This window comes from Eschscholzia californica, unplaced genomic scaffold (assembly GCF_041429995.1).
Source record: "Eschscholzia californica isolate CP2 unplaced genomic scaffold, dmEscCali1.0.p SCAF_5, whole genome shotgun sequence".
Taxonomy (NCBI): Eukaryota; Viridiplantae; Streptophyta; class Magnoliopsida; order Ranunculales; family Papaveraceae; genus Eschscholzia; species Eschscholzia californica.
Window position 1 is genome coordinate 13,786,081 of NW_028238472.1, and position 24,282 is coordinate 13,810,362.

Below are 24,282 nucleotides of genomic sequence, written 5' to 3' on the forward strand. Positions count from 1 at the left end.
TTATCGGAGGGTAAATGTTGGAACATAATCTGGCGGGTTCTTTTTTTTTTTTTTTTTTTTTGAGAATTAATCTGGCGGGTTCTAAAGAAATATATGCAAAGATAATTAGCGGAGAGTAAATGTTGTAAAAAGCCTATCTGAACTGTTTATGATTTAGATTGATTCCTCGGTAAAAGAATTGGTGCATTGGTTTTTTCCTTTGCCTCTTACCCCCCTCTCTTTTAAATTGTCATCATAGTCATTCCGGAAATACTTTTCTTTAAGTGACGAGCAGAGCCGACCCTGACTTTTTGGTGGCCCGAAGCGAAGTCTGAAAATGTGGCCCTTTCTATCAAATTGTAAAATGTATTGTACATGAAAATCGTAAGTACTGCAAAATATTTTCATCATTTTTATAAACAAAATAGTTTTTATGATGATTACAATCACTAAAATTTTGTTATTCTGAAATTTTTGGATGCAAAGTCACTAATAATCGTCGAATAATCAAGACTGTCAGACATATCCTTCTCATTAGATAATATAGCTAATTTGTTTAACCTTTCTTGCGACATAGTAGATCGAATATAAGACTTAATCAACTTCAACTTAGAAAAACTTCTTCGTGCAAAGGCAACGGTAACTGGTATAGTCAACATAATTCTATAAGAAACCCATGTGTTCGGGTAACAACCTTTCTTATCTTTCAAAAAATCGAGCACTTCAATTGGTCTTTTGACCTCATTTGGTAAAAGACGCTTCAACACTTTCAGTTCAGAAAATAAGTCTAGTGCCTATGTCATATGACTCATTATGCTTGAAAAAGGTTTCAAGGCGAACACATGAATCTCTCAAATCACCATCATCTTGGGAGTTTAACTTTTTTAACTCAAACAGAAAACCAAATATTTCTTTGTACTTTAGAAATTGCTTGAATTTGCTCTTAAATGAACAAAGAGCATAATCTAATATGTACATGAAATAATTAACTCTAAATGGTTCTGCAGATGACATTGATGGATCTTCACACACATTCTCGTCAAACTGTTTCTTTCTTCGAATAATACGTTTTTTTTCCTAAATGTTGCTTCAACTCCCATCTTAATGGCAATCTTTTTAGCTTCAATCATGCCTTCTTCAAATCCCACTTCTTTATAATCTTCAAGATAACCAATGAGTCCGCTCAATTTCTCTAATGTAACATCAATATTTATATCTTCAGTTTGAAGTGTTTTGCTATTTGAGTTTACCGAAAACAATATATTATGCCAAATAACTATGCTCAAAAGGAATTCAAAATTTTCAAAGTCTTGTTCTAATGTATTTTCGGCATCATGAACTATTTTTGAATCATCACTTGTCTCAACCAATTCTTCTAAAGCTTCTAATAATTAGGATTAAAGATTAGATTTTAATCAATAGTTTTTCGTTAACTTAATAAACCCTACACCATCAGACCATCTAGATGTTGTCAATTTTGTTATTATATATAACAGGAAAGAGAGAGAGTAAATAAATAGAAATTTAGATTTAGATGAATTTAATAAACTCTACAACATCTAAAGATCATATATAGGAAGGGGAGAGAAAAAGTAAATAAATAGTAGAAAATAAGATTTGTTGTATCTTAAATAAGGCAATAACTCAATGACTTTGAAGAATCCAAGAAGGGAAGGTGACTAGGTGACTAGAGTAGATGACATTGCATCTCTCATCCGTAGTGGAGAAGAAGAGGGCGTTCTCGGGTCCGGTTTGGCACTTTGGCTTGAAGAAAGAAAAGGATATTGGGATTTCATGATTTGGATATTCAAATTTCAAAAAACATTTTTTTTCATGTCAAACAAACTGTTAGGCCCACTATTCATTTAAAGATCATCAAATTTGGTGGCACTTTTTACTTAACATTTGTTAAACGGGGCCCTTATAATTTTTTAGCGAGTTGGGCTTCATGTATATTTCTTAAAGAAATTAATGGCTGTGGTGGCCCCTAAAAACTGGTGGCCCGAAGCGACGCGTTGTTAGCTTGTGCCCAGGGCCACCCCTGGTGACGAGGTGGACCATCTTTGTTTATTCAACTTTTAAGCAAATCACATTATGAAAACTTTTACCTCAGTTTATTTTATAAAAAGGAATTTGTCATGAAAGATATTGTCTAGACACTGTCTAATGATTGTTGTGTTGGAACGCAGGGCCGTGTGGTGGGGGGTGCGGGCAGGGCGCCCGCACTGGGCCCCCCACCACAAAGGGCCCACTTTTACTGAAGGTCTAAATTAGTACTTATAAAAGAAAGTTACCCAGTTTATAAGTTAATATCAGTAGCTTAGTTGGTGGGCTACTTTTGCACCAAGCAGGTGGCGCAGGTTCAAATCTCGGGGCCTTCTTATCTTTTCTAGTTTTTTATGATTGTGTGAATTGCGGTAGAATTGCTAAACCTATCTTTATTTTGGCTCGGCTACACTTTTATAACCATTTTGTTATTTTGGATTTATTTTTTTCATCTTTTAACATATTTTTAAAGAACATAAATCTATTTTTTCTTCAAAACCTCTAATAATATGTAAATACATATGTGAGAATTATAAACAAAAGAATAAAAAAATCATTTTGCTCAAAAATGATTGTGGATTTGGAGAATAGATTTTCTATAAAAATGATTTTAAAATAAAAAATGTTTCATCTTTATTTTGGCTCGGCTACACTTTTATAACCATTTTGTTATTTTGGATTTATTTTTTTCATCTTTTAACATATTTTTAAAGAACATAAATCTATTTTTTCTTCAAAACCTCTAATAATATGTAAATACATATGTGAGAATTATAAACAAAAGAATAAAAAAATCATTTTGCTCAAAAATGATTGTGGATTTGGAGAATAGATTTTCTATAAAAATGATTTTAAAATAAAAAATGTTTCCTACGACCATTTCCTTTAAAATACATTTGAGCTCATTTATAATTTTCATCTATCTACTAATAAATTATTTCGCTTATATTCAATTTTTGTTATTCGAAAGGCCCAAATCTGAATTTCGCACAGGGCCTATATATTCTCAGGCACGGCCCTGGATTCGAACGGTATACTTGACAAAATAGACAATGGATTGCATTGAAATAGAAATCCAACCACTGTATTTGATTTATCGACTTTCCATTAGTTTAAAAAGCTCTTGTAGTGTGTTCAGAATAATAGTTCGATGACATTTATTCAAAAAGTGTCCCCAACTTTCTCTACTGTAGCAACACGATAATAATAAATGATTTGTTGTTTGTTCTTTTGTTTTGGATAAAAACATTTGTCAGGTGAAATAAACCTTTTCAATTATTATGGGTGACCATAGTTGGGATGGAGGAACAAATTCCTTTTTCGTTTTATAGTTAGTGATCACATCTAATAATAAATTGTTAATAATTTGAGTCAATTGACTATAACGAACTATTTGGGAGACAAACACCATACTGGTTTCGGTACTAATACCAAGATGTTCACTGTCTTAAGGAAAGAGACAACTTGCCTCAGCTATTTCTATCGTACATCTTAGTTTGCATTTTGGTTCACGGTAATTTCTACTTCAATATATTGTGTAAAGAAACCCTATGAACAACAGTCATCACCGCCACTATCAGCCGTGCCACCATATCACTACTATTACAAGACCTGTGTGCCCGTGTGGTAAGGGTGCAGACGACATCACATAGTCATCGCCACCACTATCACCCCCCACCTCCCCCCATTATAAGAGGCCCATCTTTTTTGAGAATCTGAATGAAAGAAAAAGCTTGCTCATTTAACTTGGTAAGGTCAATTCTGTGCGAGTGGCTCAAATTCAAAATATGCCTCCTTTACTTCTTTTTGATGCTCCAATTTTGGAAGGGGGAGAATACAATTGTTAACTTTGTTTTTTTTGTTAAGAGGAATACAATTGTTAACTGGATTCTTAGTTCTGCTCCATTACACCTTTTCAATTATTATTTTTTTGTATTCTAGGAGGATTTCTTTTATCTTTTGAATTGTTTTTAGAAAAATAGGAGATACTAGATTCAAAAAATCGCCTTTAGATTCTAACCTATATATTATGCGAATAAATTGTTTTCTTCATATTATCTTAGGTCAGCCATGCTCACTAAAGCCTTCGTTCTGCCCTAGTTATATTTGAAAATTTGGTATGTTATTTGTAGTTATAAACGTATGATCTAAGATAAAATAAATAGGTTTTTGGCTCACAAGTGATTATGGATTCAATAGATTTCCTACGCAAAGAAAATTTTGAAATACATCTGAATTCATCTATCATTTGCATCTATCTATTCTTAAATTATCTTGCATTTTCATTAAATTTTCGCTTGTAATTTTTTTTACCGTACGAAACCTTGATTCGAATTTGACACAGGTTCCCTAAAATCTAAGTCACGACCTTGATGATACCACTACCACCACCATTGTCAAACCACCACTACCATAGTGGCATAGTCACCTACTACCACCATAATTTGTTAATTACTATCACGTATATTGTATATAAAGTTAATTAAAAGATATCCTATATAATGAAAATAAAAATAAATAACAATGATAAAGTAGATTGTGCCTACATAATTGAATATTTGATTTGTAAGAGATATCTTACCATATCAAACTATAACAATTTCTACTCTTAAAATACAAAAATACTACTAATAACAATGTCTCAAATGCTAAGCATGCATTTCACATGAAATGATTTTTGTACATTTCTATGACAAAACTACTCACCGTTCAAAATATCATAAGGATGCAGAGAGGTTGTTCACTTTAAAGGCTAGTCTCGACATTAAATACGAAATATGTTTTAGAAACACACATTTACTCTATTATTTCTGGAAACGAAGACGTAATTCATGATTGGTAAGGGAGTTAAGGGGCGACACTAGTTATTAATGTACCTGCAAAACGGCGTCCTTAATCGACACAACCACCTAACTATGTTTTTCCTAGGGCTAATTTTGCAATTCATACATGTCATGTTAATTACTTATGTACATATCTCAAGCATTTAGTTTTATACTTTTATTAATTAGATAAATTTACGCATCATCTTGATGTTTTGAATATGGGTCGATCAAAGTCAATGGAGACCCATTTTAAGGAAGTTGGTTGTTATCAATCCGATCAAAGATTCCAATCGATAAAGATTTTTTAAATATTTATTAAACTTGGGTTTCAAGAGTCTTTAAAGGAGTAAAATTCTCCTAAAGAATCTAGCTACGGGATATTCCACAAGGAGATCATAATATCTTTAAGCTAAAAATGACAGTTCAAGCTAATACGGTAGATCTCAACCACCTCAATTACACAGCTTCTCTGCAGTCGGTTAAACCAACCTATAAAAAGTAATCAAATCGCCTCGAATAAGGCACAAACGCAACAAATGAACAAACTCTCTCAAAGAAGCGAGTAAGTCTCTAAAGGTTCACTAAATATTCACTTCTTTAACTTCAAAGACATTCTGACTGTCTTAAGCGTCGGAGAGGTTTCCGAGTTCCTCATCGATTTCACCCCTAGATTAGGAGGACCCGCAGCGGGATTCGTCTCATTACTCAAAGCGAGATCCAACATCACAGTTTCATCATTCTAACTGATACCAGAAGGACAAATTTTGACATCAGCACCTGACATCAATGTGCTTAGTTCTCCAACTAAAGCATTCAACCATATTGTGTCTTTCGATATCTCTGTGTTGCCATGTATTCTGCTTCAGTTGTAGACAAAACAACTATTGATTGTATCATTGTTGTCCAACTTATGGAACTTCCAAAAAGAGTGAATGTATAACCCGTTAATGATCTTTTCCTATCAAGATCCCAAGAAAATCTTAATCCACATATCCAACCACCGATCAAGAAGTATCACTACTTCTATCGTGAACCAAATCGACCTCTCCAATACCACCTTGATATCAAAGTATCCATTTCACAGTCTGCCAATGATCACTCCCAGGTTTGCCCCCTGTATCTATAGACTATACTAACGAAATTTGAAATGTTCGGTCTTGTACAAACCATAACATACATAATGCTACCAACTGCGCTTCTATAAGACACCCGAGACATATACTCAGTTTCTGGTGACAATTTACCCAAAAGCTTAAACTATGTGGCGAATGGAGTACTCACAAGCTTTGCGTCTTTCATTCCGTAACGTTCCAAAACCTTCTCGATGTACGTCTTCTGAGACAAAAGTAATTTACCACTAGGTATGTCTCTCTGTATCTCCATATCCAAAATGTTCTTCGATGCACGCCCAAGTCTTTCATCTCAAATTCACCACATACAAGAGCAAGTACACATAAGAATCATTTGATGGTTTTCTGTAATACACACAACTATCATATTTCCTTCTATCCTAACCGTTTTTCTACAATAAAAGTATCAAAACGGCCAGTTGGTCACAAATTGAGGGTCAAAACGGAATTAACCCTAAGAATTTCTTTAGCAAACACACATGGTCTTCTTTTCCAAGAATTTCACAGCTCTTTGGTTGAGGCATATAATTTAATTTTCTCTTCCAATTTACCATGTAAGAAAATAGTCTTAACATCGAGTTGTTCCAATACTAAATTATACAAAGCAAGAATAGAAAGTACTACTCTAATTTACATATGTTTAACAATATGAGAAAACACATTATTGAAGTCTATTCCTTTTTTATGTGTAAACCCCTTTGCCATCAACCTTGCTTTGTATCTCGCGTCCTTTACTCCAGGGATTCCTCCATGTTTCTGAAAACTCATTTGCTCCCAATAATCTTCTTACCCTTAGGCTTCATGGCTAATTCCCCAACCCGGTTCTCATTTATAGATTCAATCTCTTCACTAATGGCAAAAGACCATTGTCTCGATTCATCATTCTTCGTAGCTTCATTAGGTGCATGGTTCACCCCCATCAATATTTTCTTTCTTATTAAGTGAAAATGCCACCATATCGGCCATTCCATACCTCCGAGGTTGTCGAATCTATCTCCTTTCTCTGTTCCTCGCAAGACTATATTGAACCTCTTCTTGTTCATCTTTTTCTTCTCGGTCATCTAACCGAGGTTTAACCTCTTTTGGAGTGTCTATCACAAGCTTCACCTTCTTCATATAATCTTCATGCTTTCCATGCTTTAAACACTCCCTTAGAGTGTTTATATATGTTACTTTCTTCTCTGGAGGTATCATAGATAACTCATCAAAAGTAACATCTCCACTAATAAGAAACTTGTTTGATTTTCTTTTCGAATTTCACAATTAGTACTCCTTCACCCAAGGCTCATATCCAAGCAATATACATATCTTAGCGCTTGGTTCTAGTTTAATTACCTTGATTAACTTGTGCACAAGTCGGACACCAACAATTGCTCACGTTCTCATACTGTAGAAGCACCAGACCATACCTCATTTGGAGTTCTATACTCAATAGAAGTGCGCGGAGAAATATTCACCATATACGATATCGTGTTAACTGACTCAACTCAAAATAGTTTAGACAATCCTTCATTAGAAAACATAAAACGAGCTCTTTCTAATAACGTTCTTTTCATACACTCTGCGACACCATTTTGCTGCGGTGTATTTCAGATCGTGTGATATCTCAGTTTCCCTTCATCTTCATGTAACCTATTTTACTCGTTACCGCAAAATTCCATGTTAGTGTCAAGATTCGATGAATTGACCACCAAGAAGATGATTGCACTTTGCAAAATGAACAAAGAGTTATCGGCCGGACCATGGATTTCAACTTAATCAACGATCCAATTGTTTTTAAATCTTTTAGACGATGTGCGTTATGACTTAAACAGTTTTTAAGTCTTCTAAGGCTTCCATACAAATACAAATGTTTCAGCGATGAAATTTCGACAACAGTTCCAACTCGATGATCTTATGCTATTAGCAATACTTTTTTAAGTTGAACATTACAATTAACAAGAGAAAATGAATGTTTATTAAGTATTTATATAAAACCATTATACCTTTTGGGATGTACTAATATTAAAATTGCCCCAAAACTCTTTGGCACATAGTCTGGTTCTCATAGTTAAAGATCTATTGTAACACTTTTTCCGTATCGATGTAGAAAAGGACCACATTCATTTACAACACGACAATATCAAAACTTTTTCGTGCTAATCCTGAGGGAGCTGTCATTAAAAAGTCTAAACTATGATATGTTAGTAGACCCGTTGGTCCAATTTGAAGCTCTACGGCCCTTTCTCATCCTGAAGTTGGCAAGGCCCCAACTTCTGATAAATGTAGGGGATCCTTAGCTTCTAAAGTACAACATGACGCCGTACACCTGACATATCTTCGGAGAAAAAGGAAGAAATCAATACCATATAAACTCACAAATTTACCAAATTTATAAATTATATAAACAAAGTGAAATTAGTTAAGTACGTGTAACATAGGTTATTAGTGAGTGACTGAAGCCCATCATCTGTAACTTTGTTTATCTGGCAAATCATTAACCAGACAGACACATCTCATTGAAAAAATCAAATTACATTTTTGTTTTATATCTTAAATTGCGAATATGAAATTTATTGAATCACCAACCACATGAAAAAACAAAGGAAAGGAGAATTGTCCCTCTGTCGAATGTTATCTTGTTACATAATATGGTAGGTTATTCTTACATATATAAGTGAGGTTCTTGATAAGGAGATTGTTGGCCTCCAATGGTTGTGGTCATGAAGACCAAACTTAAAAAATTTAGATATATAATAATATACATTTTATGGTGCGTTTGGATGACGGAATCATGAATCCGCGGATTCACGAGTCTTTCAGATTCATGATTCCATGGATTCAGAATCCAAGTAATATTTTTTGGATTGTTTGGCAACAATAAGAATCCTATAGTTTATTATTATTTGGGTATTTTTGAACGCTTCTATAAGAAAATATTGAAGAAACCTTGTTATCGGAACTCATTTTTTTAAATATCGGGGCATGGCTGAGAATTTGGAGGCCCAGAGCCAAATTTTATTTTGGGCCTCTTGTATAGGGAACGGTGGAAAAAGTATTTCAAAAAGTTAAATAACAAACAAATGTAAGAAAACGATAATTCTCCACCACCCTTTGGTGTAGTAGTAGGGACATCCCTCTTAAAGCCTATGAGGTCTTGGGATCGAGTCTTGGTGGCAGTTTATCACCAAGATTTATCCCATGTAATTTAAGCACTAAATAAATTAGATGCTATCGGGCTTTAGGCTCTTTGTTGTCGGGCTTTAGGCCTCTTTGATTATTAGTTGAACTTATGTGGTTATCGTGCTTATCACATCTTAATGATGTATCATGTCTTGTAAAGACTAACGTAGATCGTAGTCGATTTCTCAAAGTAAAAAACGACAATAATTACTTAATGAATCAAAGAGAACAAACGTAAAAAAAACGATAAATATAAATTCAATGTTACACCAAAATTAAGAGAAAACAAATATACGGCTTTAAAACTTAACGATTTCGGTTTTATCTTTTTGAAAAGCTACGCAACAGTCAATAACTTGAAGATAGACTGTCAGAATTATAAACCTGAATAACTAAGTGAGTTGTTTTAGGCCAGCGCTTTGGGGAAAGCGAAATAAGTTCCGGGGTGTGAAATTTTAAAGGGAATATGTGAAATTTTAGAAATTTTCCGGGGAAATAAATTTTAAGGGGAAATAAAACATTGCTTCTTCCTCTTCTTCTTCATCATCATCTTCAACTCGACCACCATCTCCGGCCACCACCTCCGGCCACCACCTCCGGCCACAACCACCATCATATTCTTCCTCTTCTCCTCACTATCTCTCTTATAGTTTGTCTCTATATCTCTGCCCATATCTCTCTTAGAACTTCATAAACAAACCCTAATCCCAAATCCTATTCCAGTGCCCATGTGAATAGGAGACTTTATATTGTTATTAATTCTTCTTTTCCTTCTCGTTTAGATGATGGTGATAACAATGGAGTAGTTTCACTAGTTGTAATAGGACTATCTGCCGCCACAAGTGATCTGTGTACAACTTGGTTTTCTTTCTCTCTCTCACTAAAGAAGCACCATGAACTTGTTGCGACTCTTCAAGAAATAAGTTTGACAACCCAACAAAGACAAAAGCAAATAGAAACAAAGGTGTAAATTCCTTTGCTTCCATGGCTGCTAAAGATCCCAGAAATTCACTTAGTATCCTTGGTTTGAGAGAGGTGAAGAGGAGCACAAACGACGTTCTCTTTGGCCGCTGATGTTCCTGTTCTTGAAGCTCTAACCAGAGGTTTAATGGCTCCTGAATCAGCAATTAGATCTTTATGTTCACCTTTTGATATTTTCAATTGGAATCTAAAACATTAGGAGCATCAACGCTGATGGGATCAGAACCATAAAGATGAGTAACCGAATGCATCTTTCTCTGTATATCTATCTATCTCTTTGGTTCTACCTTTTCTTATATGAGTTGCATCTAGAACTGAATATTGGTGAGATCGATAAAGAGAGAGAGGGAGACAGAGAGAGAGGTGGCCGGATTGTGGTGCAGATGGTGGTGGTCGGATTTTGGTGATGATGGTGGTGACCGGATTTTGGTGATGATGGTGGCGGCCGGGTTTTGGTGATGATGGTGGCGGTCGGATTCCGACAACCCTTGCCGGAATAGAGAAGAAATGGTCAAAAAAATTTGTTTTCCCTCTAACAATTAGAAAATATATTGGTCAACTAAAATTGACCAGTTTTTGACAAAGTTTTCACACCCTGGAAACTATTTTGATTTCCCCAAAGCGCTGGCCTTGTTTTATTATACTAATAAGTATTGGGTAAAGCTTAATCTTTTTACTGTAGAGTGAGAATAAATTATAGATTCGGTTAGAAATAATTAGAAAGAGAATAAGTACTAGGTAGGAAGAGACCAAAAAATAATTAGAAATTTAAGGAATGTTTAAAATTGAGAGAGAGAGAGAAAATATTGTGCTTAGAGAGAAAAAGGTGAGATTCAAATAAAGTAGGGTGCTTCTAAAGGCACCGGGCCAAAAGGCTGTTAGCATCTAGAAATTTTGTTGACTCGGGTCAATGGACTTCGACCCGAACTCTCTATAAGCACCGGTTTTTAATGTGAGTGACGTTCACCTTCATTTGCTTCTTCCATCTTCTTCTTCCAAAACAAAAATAATCTTAATTCATCAACGTCGTCAACATCATCATCGACTTCTTCTTCTTCTTCATATAAAGATCTCGAATCATGAATTCTCAAGAAATCTGACCTTAAAAAAACCGAAAATGAACACCCAGAGTGATAGAACTGAATGAAAAAGATGCATCCGAATCACACCCAAAAAAAAAAAACCGAAAATGAAGAACATCCAGAGTGATACAACTGAATTAAAAAGAGGCATCAGGATCATACCCACACAGAAAAACCCAAAATGAAGAACACCAAGAGTGACAGAAATTTGAAGAGAGGAAAGTATAGAGAGATTTATAGAAATCAAAATCTCAAACCATCAACATCTTACTCAAAAATTAATAAAACTAAAATTCACTGTTCAACAGTGACAACTTACAGAAACCAAAATCTAAGTTTTTTTCCCTAAGATCAAAGCAAAAGAGATACCCATTATCATGTTTCACTGAAACCACCAATTATTACTCAAAGAGTATACCTGCAAATTAGAGATAAACTATTCCATGTGAAAACCCCAAGCACGAATTACTCATGAATCTTCAAGAAATCAGACCTTCAACCCAAACCCACACAAAAAAAAACGAAAATGAAGAACAACCCGAGGATAGAATTGAATGAAAAAGAGGCATCAGAATTATACCTACACAGGAAAACCCAAAGTGAAGAACACCTAAAGTGACAGATATTTGCAGAGAGAAAAGTATAGAAAGAGACTTACAATGGGAGTATCTTTGAGACTAAGATGGGGAAGAGGATCAACAGTGCTAACATGTAAAGGAGCAAGAAGAGCTCCCATGACACCAAGAAGAAGCTTTCGGACCTCTTGCTATCTATTTAACTCTCTAACCCTAGTTAGAATCAATTAATAACCAAATCTTTAAAAACCAAAAAAAAAACTTCTTTTTTCTTCCTTTCAGATTGAAGTTAAAGAGAAATAAGAAATGGTAATGACAGATTTCTTCATGGATGACGAAGTTGCAGAATAAATCAAGGTGGGAGAAGAAATATTCTATTTAAGTATGTGAAGAGAAACGGATTAGTCAATCCGTGACTATGTGAAGAGTAACGGATTGGCTAATCCGTGACTTAAGGGGAAATGGGCGGACTGGTCCAGTCCATTTTAGGGCATCATTGTGTTGTCCGAAATTTTAGTTGAATTTTGTGAGAGATGGACGGAGGGATTAGGGTTAACTCTACTTGACTGGTGCCTACATAGTTGTATGGTGCTAACAGAGAAAGGAGTAGTTGGGCTTGGTGCTAATAGAGATGGATGCAAACAACCTTTTCGCTCGATGCCTTTAGAAGCACCCAATAAAGTAAGGTGGACAAAGTGGAGAGAGAAATATGGGCCCCACGTGCTAAAGTGAAATGAAGGAAAACAAATTTCTACGCCATTAATTAATAATTACAGTCAACCTTTTCACTTTGGTTTCCATTTGTTTAATAAAATTTAAGAAAACAGTGTGGGCCCCGTGTGGTGGGGGCCCAGAGCGGGCGTCCACCACACGCATATCAAGAAAGAGATTTATATCACTATTATCAATATATATGGTTGCTGAAAAATAGTTATAAACCGTGTAAATATAATGTATAACAACTATCATCAAAGTTAGGGTGGTTCAATATATTAAACATCAAGGTTATATTCAACCACAAATAAACCTCTAATTATGATCTAAAGTGATAATACCTACTGATTTTATAAGGTATTCAATCGAATGTTACATATTAGATGTCTATGTTATAAATCCTAATTCTAATTTGGATTATGTAAAGGCTTTGGTTCATGAATAACATCTAATCCCTTGATTTTACTATGAAAAAGACTATTGAAGTCATAAGGGAGAAGAAACCTACATGTTCTCGTAGTTCAAAATAGTAAACCCAAAGTGCACTTCTTATTCCCTTAGCTTTCTCTCTTTATCCCTTTCTTCTCCTTCATTTTCTCTTTCTAGTTTTGCCTCTTTATTGCTGAAAAATAATAATAGAAAGAAGAAAGTGGGGATTTTAGGTTATATGGTTTTAAGAGGATTTTTTTTTTGCGGGGTTTAGTTATGTGACGAATTTCTAAAGGTACCCCAACATACATCGGGTGTTACTCCAAAACTTTTGAGGTCTCAGGTTCGATTCTCAGAAGAGGTGAAAACCATGGTTATTAAAGGTAAATAAAAATAAGAATTTCACTTAGGCGGTTATTGTGCTTATCACATCTTGATGATGTATCAATGCTATGTAAAGATTATTGTAATCCATTTCCACAAAAAAAAAAGAAAAAAAAAAAGATAAAGAGTAGACATTGTTTCGTACACTTGGAGATAAAACCAATAGTAAGAATTAAGATGTGATAATTCATACTTTTGTACCAAACAAAATGGTGTCCTAAACCAGTGGCGAGGCCAGGATATTTTTGGTGTGGGGGTACATTTAAGTAAAAAGAAATAACAAACTCATACGCTATATGAAAATGAGTTTTAGTGATTCATAAAATTTTGCCTATCATTACGATTTTCTTTTAAATTTTTGTCTTTGTTATTTTGTTATGAATTATTACGGAACTTCTTGAGTTGTGACTATTACTAATCCATAACTTTTCAGTTAAATATCTCTTTATGAATTTTTACGGAGCCAAACATATATAGTAGAATTAGTATTGAAGAATTTATTGAGAATAGAAGGTTAACTATGTCACCTACCTTTAACTAATATCTTTTTCGTGGATCGAAAACCGAAACATATTAAAAAGAATATTAAAAAAAACTATTTTTTTTTTGTTTTTTTGCATTGGTCAGCGGTTAAAAAACATAAAAGAATTACATCAAGTTCTCCTGAGTCTAATGACTCTGCTTTTATCTGCCTCTATAATATCTACTAGTGCTCGTGGAAACTCATTACTCTCTAGAATTAGGACACCATTACTCGGCTTCATCTTCGATAGGTAATCTGCTGCTTGATTTAGTTCTCGATATACATGGATTACTCGACACTCCTCAAATAAACCCCATAAATATCGTATCTCATTCCATACTCGTATAGTCTTCCATGGAGGGACAAAATTTTCATTAGACAGAATTGTTGCTACCGTTGTCGAATCAGTCGCCAATATAACTTTATTTTGGTCATATTGCCTTGCTAGACGTAAGCCTAACAATGCACCTTGGAGTTCATGCAATAAAACTGATTCACACTTTGTCGACGAAGTCGCTGCAACTATTGCTTCTCCAGTACTTCGCCTTAAGATTGCCCCGAATCCGCCTGACTCCGCGTCATATGCACCATCTGTGTTCACTAGAGTCCACCCATTCTCTGGACCTTCCCATCTGCAAATTTTAGTAACCAGAGTTTTCAACGGAAGAGTAATATTCCATCGTCCAAGCAGTTCTCTACACGTCGGAGTATCAAGTACACCAACCCAAGAACTAGCTTTTATTCTCACTTCTTCTGAAATTTGTCTGACGATCTCCTCCATCGAGTTCTGAACTCCCTGAAAAATGCGAGCATTTCGTTCTCTCCATATATGATAAATATATCCATTGAACACAAGACAACCTATTTTTGCTTCGACTTGATTTCCGTTAAACATTTTTGTGCACCATTCAATTTCTTCATCCCATTGTCCAAAGACCAATTTGTTTATACCCAGCTTCCTTAACAACACCTGCCAAATATGAGTGGAGTATACGCATCGAAATAACAAGTGATAATCATCTCCTTCACTTTGTCCACACAATTCACATATGTTAGGTTCATTCATGCCCCAGGCCTGGAGCTTCGATTTAGTCTTTAATCCCCTCTTTAACGCCATCCATGCAACAAAGTTATGGCGTGGGATTCCATCACTACGCCATACAATAGTTTCCACGGAACTAACGGTTTCACTCCTCTAAGCTTGTTGTAGGTGTCTTTGACGTTATATTCGCCTGTCTTAGTTACTTGCCAAATCGGTTTATCTTCCTCAATGCCTCCAATTATGACCTCTTGAAGTAATTCAACCACATCTCTCACTTTATAACTGAAATATTCTGGTAAGGACCACGCATTATTGGTAATATAGTCAGAGATCAAACATAAAATAATTATTTCAAAATAAATAATACGGAGTAAATAATAAATTAAAAAATTTTTGAATTTTTTTCTGCAAATTAGAGAAAGAGAGGGAGAGTTAGAACTTAGTTTTGAATGAAATAAATTGAAGATGTTATGTATTTCAATTTAATTTAAATAAGATGAGAATTTATTTTGATTAAAATTATTTTAAAAAATTTTATGACGATTTGGTTAAAAAAATAGAATTACTAAAATTTATAACTTTGTATCTTTTTTTTTTTGTTTTCAATTTGGATCTGGATTTGGATTTAAATTAGTATAGGATGGTGGGGTGTAATTTTATTTTCGCTAAATTGAGACAATAGGGTTAAAGTAAGTCGGATATATGACTAATTAATGACTAGATGGGTGATTTTTTTCTATAAAAGTGGTGGAAGTTGATACCTTTGGTTAAATGGATGGCCATAAGTATTTTTTTTTAAAATTAACTGCAATCTATTATAGTAATTCCATTGACATTGATACATCAAACATGTGATAAACGCGAAATTATCGAATTAAATTTCTTACAAAGAACGGGCCTATAGCCCAACTAAACTATGGCCTAAAGCCTAACAACATTATTCTTCTGGGAATCAAATCTGGGACTTCCAGAATTTTTGAAGTTTATGTCAACACGTTGGATCACTTGAGCAACCAATTGTTGACGACCGTCATAAGTGTTAAGCATTAGTTTTTAATTTATTAATTAGGTTGGGTGGGCTATAATTAATGATTGGCTTGACTTTGTTGGATTATTAATAGGGTGGGTTATTAATAGGGTTATTTCCCTAATGGCCCCCTACTTTGTGACCAGCTTCCTGCCTGGTCCCTCACTTTACGAGAAATACCCATATGACCCCCTTCCGTTATAACACCGTCACTCTCTCTCCTCCATCATGTTTTCTCTCTCTGCCAACTCACGCCACATCATCTATTACGCCACCTCATCACCTTCTCCGGCAGAGGTCGCCGGCCGGCCAAATTTCCGGCCGGCGACCTTCAAACTAAATTTTTTTTTTCTCTCTTCCTCTTTCTCTCTCTAAAATTACTCCGGCGAAGGGAGACCTTCGCCGGAGTGGTCTGTTCTTCACTGAACAGACTCGGGTCTGTTCTTCAAGAACAGACTCGGTCTGTTCAGTGAAGAACAGACCGAGATCTGTTCCTTGAAGAACAGACCACTCCGGCGAAGGTCTCCCTTCGCCAGAGTAATTTTAGAGAGAGGAACAGAGAAAAAAAAAAGGAATTTTATTTTTTTTTTAGTTTGAAGGTCGCCGGCCGGAAATTTGGCCGGCCGACGACCTCTGCCGGAGAAGGTGATGAGGTGGCGTAACAGATGATGTGGCGTGAGTTGGCAGAGAGAGAAAACATGATGGAGGAGAGAGAGTGACGGTGTTATAACGGAAGGGGGCCATATGGGTATTTCTCGTAAAGTGGGGGGCCAGACAGGAAGCTGGTCACAAAGTAGGGGGCCATTAGGGAAATAACCCTTATTAATAATGGGCTAGTAAATTAAATGATTAATTTTGGACACAGAAAGAACTCTTCATAAAAGCACCTCTTTATAAACTAAAGAACTCACATATGGGACTGTTGGGGCACGTGCCCCCACAGCCCCCTATGTGGGCTCGCCCCTGTCCGAAACATCCCATCTTGTTTTTCTTTCTACGTTTTTACCACCACTAATTACGACCATCATATATATTAAATTTGACTTTTTAATGAAATAGAAATCCAACCACTGTATTTGACTTATCGACTTTCCATTAGTTTAAAAAGATCTTGTAGTGTGTTCAGAATAATAGTTCGATGACATTTATTCAAAAAGTGTCCCCAACTTTCTCTACTGTAGCAACACGATAATAATAAATGATTTGTTGTTTGTTCTTTTGTTTTGGATAAAAACATTTGTCAGGTGAAATAAACCTTTTCAATTATTATGGGTGACCATAGTTGGGATGGAGGAACAAATTCCTTTTTCGTTTTATAGTTAGTGATCACATCTAATAATAAATTGTTAATAATTTGAATCAATTGACTATAACAAACTATTTTAGTTTCTCACCCTCTTTTCTCGTTTGGATTTTTTTTTTCTAAAAGTATCTTCCTTTCTCTAACTTGGATTTTATTCTATTTAATTTAACTTCCTATAAATTTTTCTCTAAATTGATTTTCACTTTTTTATCTCTAACTTCATTTTTCACTTTTCTACCTCTAATTCTATTTCTCTCTAATTTCATTTCTCTCCTTACGAACATCTCCAACGCAAGACTTCACTTGAGAAACTTTAAGTGCCATCTAGGATTTATGCAAAACTCAATTAGGATCATATAATGAAGTGACATCATTTAAAGTTGAGATATCTCAAGAAGAAACTCAATATTTAATTTTTTTTATTATCTGTATTGTCTTGGTCAAACCAATTTATGTATTAATATTAGACAATAAGAAGCTTTTCTTGATATCTAATTTCTTTTTATTGAATGAAGGACATGTATATCAAGTAAAGTACTTTTTGAAATCTCTATTGGAGACATAAAATTCTAAAGAAACACAATTTAGCCACATAAGAAACAAGTTCTCAATTGAAATTTGATAGATAAGACAAATTGAGTTTTTTTGTTTTGCATTGGAGATGCTCTAATTACTTGGTTTTCTATACTTGTGAATATTTGTTTGGGTTATTTCCTAAATGGGCGCCTTGGTTATGACTTACTTTCCGCAACCCCCTAGTTTATCGAAAAATACCCAAATCACTCACATTCCTACTTTTTTGTCCATTGATTGTTAACTGTTTTTTAGGCTTTCCATAAATATCTTTATTTTAATTCTTTCACGTTAACTCTCTTTTATCTCTCTAAAAACTCTCTCCCATAACCTTTTTCTATAAATTATCTAGGTTTGATATATATAGTATTATTAGCTTGATTCAATCTTGACTCATATACTAGTTCATTTCAAATGATTTTCCAGGTGATTTTGATTAAAAAAAAGAGATTTTTGTTACTTGATAGCACAATTGTAGTAGATTTTAAAAGAGATTTTCTTCCCTAGATGAAGATACTTCGTTCATCTGCTTCCTCTGATACGCAATCATCTTCTGAAGTAAAAAAAACAGGGAGTAGTATAACTAGCTAACCTAATTAAAAGCTTCCAATTCATTTGGTTCAAATTTATTTGTTTGTCTAAGTCTTCTTGATGGTGATTCAATCATTGACCACGATGATGATGGAAGATTAAGATTTGATGACGTTGAATCTGATGATGGAAGATGAAGATCTGATGATGTTGAATATGATGATGGAAGATGAAGATCTAATGATGAATCCTGCAATTTTCTAACAAAAAGCGAAATCCTTTTAATTTAATCTTTCAAGATTTTAAAATTAAAAACAAGAACAATATCATTAATCATCAATATCACAAATAAGATCAAATCAAACATAGATCGTAAAATTTGATAATTTCTCTCTCTTACATTAAATCTTACTGAACAAAACTATTTTGCTAACTTATCTCTATTTCATTAATTTCTCTCTTTTTCAAAGCCTAAAAATAAAGGACGAAAGATGATGAGAAGAAAAAAAAGACCAAAGACAAAAACAAAAGCAAAAACAAATCAAGAACAAAAAAAAAATCAAATTAGTAGGAATAAAGATTTTACCTAGAAACTATAGCTCAGGGTCCAACTCCACTATCCGAATACAATTCATGTATGATGTGAGGACACCACTATTATCCACTCTCAACTCCATCTTCACAGACAGAGGTAAGCCAGTGAACTTTAGTTAATATAAATTTCCCAAAGCTATATGCCATAAATGTAGGATTGTAGAGCACTCGATCACCCCCTGTGTCTTATCTCAACCTCAAGCTTTTGGTCATTTTAGTAAGACTCAACCTTCTGTTCCCCTCTCTAATGAAACTTGGGCCCTCTCAGTCGTTACGTCTAATGCAGCTAATGATATGATGAACACTCCCATCCCTCCTCATGATATCTTTCAAGGAAGGGGTAAGAGGAAGGACTTAGACATGATAATGGAGGTAAAAATCGAAGAGGATGTCAGGAGGAAGTCCAATCTTAGACAAGCTTTTGAGTTTGAGAGGATGAATGATGTTTACTTGAGAGAGAATCAAGTGGGATGGTATTCTGGTCAGTCTTCTTCATCCTCACTTCAATCTACTTCCATTCCTCCTAGCTGGTTCTCTCCTCCCATGGAGTCCATTGACAGTCCAGAGGAAAGACGCCGACATATCTTTGCTGATACACTCATGGCACCTTCTGGTTCAGCTAATGAGACCAGAGAAGAGGGGAGAAAGACTAGCTTACTCGGTTGAAGTTTTCTTCTAGTTGTTTGGTGTTGATTTTGTTGAAAGTTTTATTAAGTTATTTTGTTGGTTTGTTAAGTTAACTTGTTCTAAGTTTTTGTATTCTGTTATTAGCATCTAATATAAGATAGATGCTCTTGGTTGGTTACTTCAGTTCTTTGATCATTTGATTAAGAAGCTGTTAGTATAAGTAATTTCTTGTTTAACTTGGAACTTTCCTGACTTATTCAGGGCTAAGTGTAGTATCATCTTAAGGATCCAATTTTCTTTATTACTTGCTTAGATTAAAGTACAATTTAGTTTTAATCTTAATCTTATTAGTAGTGGTGTGTGGGATAGAGCTTAAAGGACTATTTGGGTCAGCCGGACTGTTTAATCGCCTGTTCTCTCCAATTATTCTGTCTTCTAGGGTCTGTTTCAGAGATCATTCTTTCTGTACCTAGGGGCATAGGCAGAGGAGGTGTTGGAGAGGGCCTTTAGATTCTAGCTTTCCTGTTTTGGGTCTCATGCAGAACCCAACTAATCAATGCCCCACCATTATTAGCTGGAATGTTAGGGGCCTGGCCCAATTTCTTACCAAGAAGCACCTCTTGAATCTCATCAATAAATATAACCCTGATATTATTTTTCTAGCGGAAACTAAGAATAGATCACATATTATTAATAAACACTTAAAGATTCAAAAATATTATAGCGGTCATTACGTGGAACCTAGCGGAAAAGCGGGTAGACTTGCTTTCTTCTGGAAACACAATTTAGATACTACCATTCTTTACTCTGATCAGAATATAATACATGCCAAGATTAACAATACCAACAACAGCTTCAACTTCTTTGTCACGGGATTTTACGGTAGCCCTTACCATACTAACAAATTAAAACCTTGGAAAACTCTGAGCAATCTTCATACTGACCAAAACACGCCTTGGACGGTGATAGGAGACTTCAATAGTGTCTTAGATAAAGATGAGAAATTGGGTGGATCCACGGCCACAAATTCTCATCTCAATAGAATTCTCTCCTATATTAGTCAACTCGAACTTATGGATATGGGTTTTAACGGAAACCCATACACATGGAGTAATAAACAATTCGGCGACAAACTGATTCAAGAAAGGCTGGACCGAGCTCTATCCAATTTTAATTGGCTCCAGACTTTTCCCTTAGCTAGCATTAATCACCTAGAGGCTGTGGGTTCAGATCACCTCCCTATCCTTATGGCAGACAATAGGAACCATTATAGTAAAACGAAACCTTTTAAATTCATTCGTACCTGGATGGATCACCCGGAATGTCATGATTTCATTGCGGAGAAATGGAGTGTCAATCAGAATATTCAAGTGAAGCTTAAAAAACTTAGTAAGCACTTAACTTTATGGAATAAAACAGTGTTTGGTAATATAGATAGAAATATTAAGAACCTAATAGAGAGAATTAATAATTGTAACAATAGAGAAGACCTTAATAGGTTAAATGATCAACTAGAACAGCTGTTCCTACATCAGGAAAACATCTGGAAAGAAAAATCTAGGAATAACTTCATCATGGTGGGAGACAAAAACACCAAATTCTTTCACTCCCAGGCTATCCAGCGTAACCGTCAGAATAGAATTAGAGCCATTAAAGATCAAGATGGTCACTGGCAGGAAAGTACCGAGCAGATACAAGAAATCTTTACAAATCATCTACTAGAGATTAACACGACAGCACATACTGAAACCGCCTCTACCCTGCTAGACCTCTTCCACCCGAGTATATCTACTATCCAGAATAATAGGCTGACAGCTGTCCCAGATGAATATGAGATCAATAACGCTATTAAGGGTCTGAAAAAAGAAGCGGCTCCTGGTCCTGATGGATACCCTCCTTTCTTCTTTCAATCTAATTGGGATACTGTCAGCGCAGATATTCATCAGTTAATTCAGAACTTCTTTCTCTCAGCTGTTCTCCCAGTTGAAGCTAATCATACTCATATTTGTCTAATCCCAAAAACTACAACTCCGCAGTCTCCGGCGGACTACAGGCCTATTAGCCTTTTGAACACTACTTACAAGATCATCACTAGAATTTTAGCTGATAGGTTCAAAGAAACCCTTATTGATATTGTAACTCCGGTCCAAGCTGCCTACCTTCCGGGAAGGCAAATAACGGATAATATTATTATAGGTCAGGAAATTATACATTCCATGAAAAAGTTGAAAGGTAAGACAGGTTACTTCGGTCTGAAGCTAGATATGTCCAAAGCATTTGATCGTATAGAATGGAATTTCTTATATGATATTATGAGAAAACTAGGATACTCGGAACAGTGGATTAAAATGATCAATACTTGCATCTCAACCTCCTCAATGGCTGTTCTTATTAACGGCCACCCCGGACGCACTTTTTACCCGACCAGAGGGATCCGGCAAGGAGACCCTTTGTCCCCTTTCCTTTTTATTTTGGCAATGGAAGGCTTAAGTAGATTACTTGTGGCTAATCAGGATATAGGAACTTTTCTAGGATTCCCAACCAATAATACGGACTTGACCATCTCCCATCTACTGTTCGTTGATGATTGCATCATCTTTGGTCAGAACTCCTTAGATAATATTCATATTCTTAAGAGCATCCTGAAAATCTTTTGCGAGTCTTCCGGTAAAATGATTAACTATAAGAAGTCTAATATTTTCTACTCTAAGAACTCACACCCGAAATTTAAGCGCATGATTATGCGATCTTTGAAAGTCAAATATGCATCTACATCGGATAAATACTTAGGGGCTCATTTGTTTATTGGCGCCAACAAGCGGGTAGCCTTCCAAGATCTCATTCAGAAGATCAAGAATAAATTAGAGAAATGGAACTTCTCATTCCTTTCTCAAGCTGGGCGCACTATTGTTATTTCAACAATAGCTGCAGCTGTACCCCGATACCAAATGCAATGCTTTGCCTTACCGAAAGGCATCAGCAAAAGCATAACGACGATTCATAAGTCGTTTTGGTGGGGTAAGTCTAGAGGCATATGTACAAAATCGTGGTCGTCCATTTGCCTTCCCAAAGTATTGGGAGGTCTAGGTATTCATCGTACTGAGTTAGATAACACAGTTATGCTCAGTAAAGTAGCTTGGAGGCTTAAAACTGAACCTAAAGCTATGTGGGTAAGATTTCTAAAAGCCAAATATTTTCCGCGTACGGAGTCCCCAGGTCCCACCAAAGCACATCACTCCTGGCTGTGGAAAACCATTAATAAACATACTCTTCAAATTGATGAGTTAACTACCTGGGAAGTTCACAATGGTAATCACATCAACATTTGGTCGGACACCTGGATTCCTGACAACATCATCCCACCCAATTTAGCAAATTACACACATATTACGAAAGTGGCACAGCTTATTAATAATAATAGTTGGGATGACAATACCCTTAATAACATATTTGATCAAAACACTATTAATCTAATAAAATCAATTCCTATTTGCACGGAAGGTGAAGATCAGAGGATATGGAAACTGACTAAATCAGGAAAATTTACAGTGAAATCTATGTATAACTATTTATGTACGATTATGAACTCCCCCATAAATGTTAATCCGAATTGGAAATTCATATGGAATCTCAATAATGTGCCTAGAGTCCAAATATTCATATGGAAAGTTTGCACTAATGCTCTCCCAGTTCGGGAGAGAATTGGTAAGTTCATTAATAACAACCTTATATGCCCAAATTGTAATGCGATTGAAATCTTAGATCATGCGCTTTTACATTGCCCTCTATCTAAGAACATTTGGTTCCATTTTAACATTATCTCTGAGAAAAATGTGAATGTTAGAGACTGGATTTTTTCTTGGGAACATACCCCTACATTTAAAGATGCATCTTATCAGAACCTACTTTCCACAATTTTGTGGGTAATATGGAAAACTAGATGTGATCATTGTTTCCAATATGAGATTATCGACCTATCCCAAATCATTAACAAGATCATTAAATTCCCCAAGAATACGATACCTAATATTAAGAACAGTAAAGCCGTACAAATTAAATGGACCCCCCCGGAAAAAACATGGATGAAAATTAATGTAGACGCCTCTTTTACCAAGGTGAATGAAATGACAGGTGTTAGTTTAATTGTACATGATGCGGAAGCAAAATTCATTGCAGCTCAAACATCTATATCCAGATGCAGGAATAGTGAGGAAGGGGAAGCCGTTGCTATCCTTAATGGTCTTGTATGGGCAGCAGAACATGATTATAAAGACATTATCATCGAGAGTGACAACATTAATCTTATTACCCATCTTCAGAATCCCAAGCATGAAGTACATTGGCAATCTCGAGTTCATCTCAAGAAAATTCGCGATAGGAAAAATCAGTTTAATAGAGTTAAATTTAACTACATCAACAGGAATATGAATATGCCAGCTGATAAGCTTGCGAAACGTGCGAGGAAAAAGTATAAACCGGAAACTTGGATCAGAATTCCTTTCTTTCTTACTGCTATGTACTGTAATAATACGTTGGTTTATTAATTTAATCTGAACCCCTTAACAAAAAAAAAAAAGGAATAAAGAAAGAGAAACAAAGGTAGACCAACATTGACTTTTGAAATAAATGCAAACTAGTGCATGACATTAACTTCAAAAGGGGGTCATATAGGTACAGGTATTTTACATAAATAAGGAGGTTAGGCAAGCAGCTAGTCATAAACCACGAGTCATTTGGAAAATAACTAATTTGTTT

General features: G+C 35.2%; 1 protein-coding gene across 1 annotated transcript; it reads left to right on the forward strand.

The window, feature by feature from the left end:
• Positions 1–20,600: 20,600 nt before the first annotated feature.
• LOC147537248 (uncharacterized) lies at positions 20,601–24,071 on the forward strand. Its single transcript, XM_086642750.1, has 2 exons — positions 20,601–21,759; positions 23,659–24,071. The coding sequence occupies exons 1-2, from the start codon at positions 20,601–20,603 to the stop codon at positions 24,069–24,071; spliced, it is 1,572 nt and encodes a 523-aa protein (XP_086498876.1).
• The last annotated feature ends 211 nt before the right edge of the window (positions 24,072–24,282 follow it).